Below are 6000 nucleotides of genomic sequence, written 5' to 3' on the forward strand. Positions count from 1 at the left end.
TGGATTTATAAGAAAGGAATACATCTCCATTGGTATGAGATCTTTTGGAGAAACTAAAAGTAAATGAGAGCTTATGCTCAAAGTGGACAATATCATACCATTGTGGTGAGTCGTGCCCTTAACTTAGTTGTATCAATGGAATTCTCAAATGTCGAACAAAGAACTTGTGAGCCTCGAAAGTGTAGTCACAAGTGACTCAAGTGTCGAACAAAGGGTGTACTTTATTCGAGGGCTCCATAGGTCTTAGGGGAGGCTCTATGGTGTGCTTTGTCGAGGGGAGGATTGTTGAGGATTGTGGGAGAGGTGACCCACATTTGCCAATTAAGGGGTAGATCATGGGTTTATAAGTAAGGAATAAATCTACATTGATACGAAGCCTTTTGGGGAAACCAAAAGTAAAGCCACGAGAGCTTATGCTCAAAGTGGACAATATCATTGTGGAGAGCCGTGATTCCTAACTAATTTTATACCTAGTAAAAGGTATCTTTTATCTTTTTGGCTTCCAAAGATAACTGACTGGTATTTGTTCAGTTCGTCCTAATATCTCAGTCATTACATTTTGATTTTGATTTCATCCTATCTTTCTGCAAGGTTGATACTCGTCAGCGAACTAAGAGTTTTCCAGGCAACGTTGTTGAACCATCCCTTAGCCGGTCAAATCCTTCGATAGCTTCATATAGATGTGCTCCCCTTCCATATGTAAAATCAGAAGGAGCTGCTACAATGAGAAACAGGCTAGATGCAAGAAAGCTACCAACAAGCACTGCTCGGCCACCACAAGAAAAATCAGCTCAAAATGAGACTAATGCAAGGGATGATTCAAGTGAGGAATCAGGTGCTGAGGATGATGGTGTCGTAGTGAGAATTGATTCACCCAGTGTACTTTCATTTCACCAGGTTCCATGAATTCAGAAACTCGTTATAATAGGTGTGGTTATTTTTCATTTTGTTTGTAAATTAGTCTGTTTGTGGTCTACATGTGGGCTATATAACATAGAAATAAGCGTGTATTTGATAGCGGGTGGAGTCCTTGTTTGAAGTTATTTTATGTTTAGAGAGCAGTTCATGTTACCATTGGACATACAGGAAATAATTCCCAGCATGAAGTGGGTGCCTGATGTAGTTTGACCATGACCAAATAATTATAAACAATCGTCTTAATCTTTTTCTTTGAGAATGAAGCCAACCGTAGGTAACTCGAGCATCTTTTCAGAAAATTTTCAAACAAATTAGAGATCTATAAGACATTTTTTAAGTTTAAAGGTTTATCAAGAAAGTTAGAGATCTATCATACACTTGTTCACAAACTAAATAGATCAAACTTATGAGTTGAAAGCATTTTTCAAACAGCCAAACCGATCTTTTCTCAATCCAAAACGCTTTAAATGACTTATGTTCTCCGTTGAAACTTCTTCGAGAAACACCAAAACAATGTCGTATTCCAAAAGTTTATTCTAAATGTCTAATGGAATTCAGTTCCAACATTAAGATTGTGTTGGCCTAAATCACTTTCGATTCGCAGTGAACAAACAACATTTGATCATCACTTACGCTATTCACTCATTTGCTAAGTGAAGATCTAGAGGACGATATGATTGTGTTTTAAAAGATATTAGCCTTAAAAGTTTAATTTAGGTCCAATCCAAACTCGACATTTTTTATACCCCAAGAGATTTTGATCTCTCAGTAGCTTAGTTTCTTCGATTGATTGTGTGGGAGTATTGGGCCATATTTCCAAGTTGTTGAAGCCCATATTTCTAAGTCCGAGACTAAACACACTCATTGTTGGGCCCAAGGTGGCAGGCCTTGGCCCACAATCAGGATCCGCAAATATCATCCATAGTGTGATCCTACGTCATGGAATACCCTGTGACGTCAGTATTAACTTTTTTTTTAATTAAAAAGAAAAAATTAAACAGTTGAAATCCCAAGATAAATATATTTTAAAAAATATTATAATTTCCTCATCTTTGGGGATTTGAAAAAAGAAAAAAAGAAAAAAAAAAAAAGAAAAGAAACTAAAACAAAAGTAGCAGACATTCTATCACGGATATCAATGTTTTTATTTAATTTATTATTTGTAAATAAAAAATGGGTTCTCTTTTCTTTTTTTCTTTTTTCTTTTTTTTGGCTGCTAAATTATAATAATGAAAAAGTAAAAATTGAAATGAATGGTTAGCATGTGACACAACAAAACCCACTTTTTTTTTTTTTTTTTTTTTTTTTTTNTTAATTTAGTGCGAAAAATAATAGTTAATCATCCCATTAATTTATCAACTTTCAAGAAGAACATCAAACATGTGACTGAGTTATTAAATACAAAATTTAACATTTAATGATTCATATTAAACATTATCGGACACAATTTTAAATTTAGAGACTACTCAATTATACCTACATTTATTTATTTGAATTTACGTGGTTTGAAAAAAAGGCGAAAAATTTGAGTTGGCTTGAGTGTGAAGCAATCCTAAGGAAAGCAAGAAAAGGATGAATTAATTAGCTTTTTGTTTTAGGTTCAGCAAGCTCATATCACCAGCTGGAAAGTATGCCTCTTCTTCTATTTATTTGAATCACTAAAGTATATATATATATATATTTCTAAAGTTTTTTATTAATAAATGAAAAGATTATTCATAATATTGCAAACAAAAATATGTGGGATCAAACATTATTTAATTTGTTGATATAAGTATTATATTCAAATTAATTAATAAATATTGATGGAAATGTCAATAAGTTAACCAAAATTCAATACATTAATAAGTATGAAATTATATCTTGAAAATAATTTATAGGAATTAGAAAGAAAAAAAAGAAAAAAAAAAGGGCTTAATTTAAAAGTTAAAACAATATATTAAATATATTTTTAAACAGCTAACTTGAAAATGTGATTAAATAGTAAATCTGAAAGTACAAAAATTCAAAAAGTGGTTGAGATTGTGATTAATTGATTGGGAAATTTGTGATTCAAATAACCAAACCCATCCCTACAAAAGTCATATAAAAGTCAAAACCAAAAAGAAATAAATATATTTAATAATAATTATTATTATAATTATAATTATTATTATTATAATAAAGTTAAAAAAAAATAAAGGAAAAAAGAAAAGAAAAAAAGAGGGGCCATTCCCAAAGAATAGATCCTATATTTTGAATAAATGGACACAACCGAATGTTCAACTTAGTAGGTATGCATTGCCGCCATTTTCATGCCTTACAGCTTGCAATTTAAAATTACCTATCTTTCAACCCAAATTAAATAACACCGTCTCCATCCGATACCAACTAGTTTTTCGGAACTTAATTTGTTCGGGATGTTTCTTGGGCGATCTTATATTAGTAGAAACTTCATAAGTTGATTTGCTTATACGTCTTGTTGTTACAGCTATATCGAGAGTTCATCCACATATTGCTCGATGTAAAACGGATCGTGAGATTATATTTGCATTGGACCATTGATTAGGTTAAAAGGAAAGGGATTGGAGGGGTGTGATGTTGGGTGGATGGATGCAGCAACATGATAAGTGGAGTAGAGGAGGGGGGAAGGGCCCATGTGTTGGATATTGTCGAATTGGGTTACGAAATAAATTGGGTTTTATTGAGCAATTATTTAATCAGCAGTGGGTTCTGAGTTTGAGATTTGTTCATGTTTTTTTTAGGTGTCAGACCACGCAGTCACTGCCACAATATAGGAAATGCCTGCTTCTCGACTCCTTCTTAAGATATATATGTGTCACCTGAGTAAACGAAAGATACATAAATGAACCGATGTCACATTCGGACAAAAACAATCTCGAAAAAAGAATGATTAAAAAAAAACTATAAAGAATTCAAAGTTTATCTATACTAACAAAATGCATCTTCCTTTTCGGTAGATCAATCATACGAACTATACAGTTTTTCGAAGAACTTTATGTTGGTCTATGGAGATAGCTTTCACTTGTAAGAAGTAAGAAGTAGGTAAAGTGAGTATGTCGTAAGAGATACAAAAGAATGTCAATACCATCAAATACCAAATTCAAATTTCAAATCTTGGGTTTGAATTATTACAAGTTTATCATTCAAATTTGTCGGAATATATTTTTTAATCCAAATTTTAACAATATAAAACGCAATTATTGGCATAACACAATGTGATAGCTAAATCTAAAAATACTTCAATTGTATTGTTAATTGGGTTTCTATAATTATAATAAAAGAGCGAATAACTCAAAGCCGGTATTCTTAAATGATTTAAAATTGAGCTTATGAAGTTGACCCATAGCACAAAGTGTCATAACGCAATGTGATAGCTAAATGTAAAAACACTACGATCGAATTGCTAACTGGGTTTCTATAATTATGATAAAAGAGCGAGCAACTCAAAGCCGGTATTCTTAAATGATTTAAAATTGAGCTTATAAGGTCGACCCATAGCACACAGTTTCATAAAATCGAACCGTTGTTTTCGTTCGGTGTTTGTACACAAAACTGTCTAGTTTTCATCTGTTTTCCACTTTTCTTTTTTGTTCTGCAACAAAGCCTCGTTAGGTTCAGACCAAAAAGACTGCGTTTCTGTGCTGAGTAAATGACCAAACACCCAAAACATTGATTAAAACTCAATTACAGGCAGCCTTAAACTCATAACCTCCTTCCATCCCTCAAATCATTATATTATATTATATTATATTATATTATATTATATTATATTATATTATATTAGAATACACATTTTCTCTCTCCTCTCCCTCTTTCTCTCTCCTCTCCTCTCTGTACAATATTTGGGGGTTTAGCCTCTGGTTCTAATAATAGTGATGCTCCCTCTCCTTCCTCGAGTATGGATTTTGGTCAGCGCCACCACGGCTTTCCCAGACAGCCCCGGTCCCTCCGCCGACACGCACGGCCGACACGCGAAATCCCCAACTGGGTGTCGGACTGGCCGTGTCGGCGGCATCAACATGTTTTCGTTTATGTCGTTTAAGGTTATATCCCCGTCGATACCTCCCGGCTTCACTAACTCAAATGGATACACCACTTTCCTCTTTTTCGGCCTCTTTGTTACACTCCCACCATCTGATCAATTCAAACCAAACAAATTTTTAAATAAACCCATCAAAATTATTGCAAAATTATTGCAAAATTATTCAAATTGCCCCACCAAGATCGTATTTTGATTATAATTACGCATACCCAATACCCATATCAGCTCAAATTCATAGAATAAAAACCTCAAAAAAAAAAAAAAAAAAAACCTGTTGAAATTGGCTGCTTGCAAGGCAAAAACTCAGCATCGGCTTGATGTTCATAATAGAAATCATTTGGAGTGGAAAACGCTTCAATTTCTGGCGTTTTCATATCTCCCATGGATAGATCTGTGTTGGTTTCGTCGCTAATTCTGCTTTTTGGCGATGCGCCGAACATTTCATCTGAATCATTCAATCAAGTCAAAACCAAAAAACCCAATTCAGTTTCATTCAATTAAAGCAACCCCAACAAACCGTACGTTTGTTTTTTTGTTTCCAAATAAAGTTGGTTCATTTAATAAGCTTCACCATGAACAATTAAAAAAAGCCAAAAAAAAAAAAAAAAAAAAAAAATAAAANTAAATAAAACCCACCTGTAGAAACCGTATCATAATAATAATAATCATAATTATGATTGATATGGTCGATATGGTTGGTGGAATTGAAGGCATCTCCTTCCCACGTGCAACAGGAACTCCAGTAGGTGTGAGGGAATTCCAATTGAAGAAGATGGTGATCGAAACGAGGTCGTTTGGAAGTGAATTCCAGGAAGGCATCTTCCAAGTAGCCGGTGGAAATCGGCGGCGGGGAAGATGGGTGGTGGACGGCGGAGTTGAAGAACGGCAGAGAGTGAAGGTCAGTGAGAGTATTCATGGTGTAATTAGTGAAATTGAAAGTGGCATTTGGGGAATTCAAATTTGGGGATTTATAAATTATTAAAAAGGGTTTATTTATTAAACAAAAAAGAAAGAAAAAAAAAAAAAAAAAAAAAAAA

The 6000-nt window shown here is 33.6% G+C and overlaps 2 protein-coding genes across 4 annotated transcripts in view; one reads left to right on the forward strand and one right to left on the reverse strand.

The window, feature by feature from the left end:
- LOC111789292 (sodium/hydrogen exchanger 8) overlaps window positions 1-1171 on the forward strand; it is a 48807-nt gene extending 47636 nt beyond the window's left edge. For all 3 annotated transcript variants that reach the window (XM_023670015.1, XM_023670029.1, XM_023670022.1), the window contains one exon: window positions 592-1171. In XM_023670015.1, coding sequence (XP_023525783.1) covers window positions 592-906 — 315 coding nt within the window. In that variant the 3' untranslated portion in view covers window positions 907-1171. The remainder of the gene's footprint in view (window positions 1-591) is intronic.
- A 3325-nt stretch (window positions 1172-4496) lies between these two features.
- On the reverse strand, window positions 4497-5979 carry LOC111807660. Its single transcript, XM_023693479.1, has 3 exons — window positions 5600-5979; window positions 5235-5408; window positions 4497-5055 (listed from the first exon to the last, which is right to left on the reverse strand). The coding sequence occupies exons 1-3, from the start codon at window positions 5877-5879 to the stop codon at window positions 4772-4774; spliced, it is 738 nt and encodes a 245-aa protein (XP_023549247.1). The 5' UTR covers window positions 5880-5979; the 3' UTR covers window positions 4497-4771.
- Between the last annotated feature and the right edge of the window lie 21 nt (window positions 5980-6000).

The sequence above is a fragment of the Cucurbita pepo genome, chromosome LG01, assembly GCF_002806865.2.
Source record: "Cucurbita pepo subsp. pepo cultivar mu-cu-16 chromosome LG01, ASM280686v2, whole genome shotgun sequence".
NCBI lineage: Eukaryota > Viridiplantae > Streptophyta > Magnoliopsida > Cucurbitales > Cucurbitaceae > Cucurbita > Cucurbita pepo.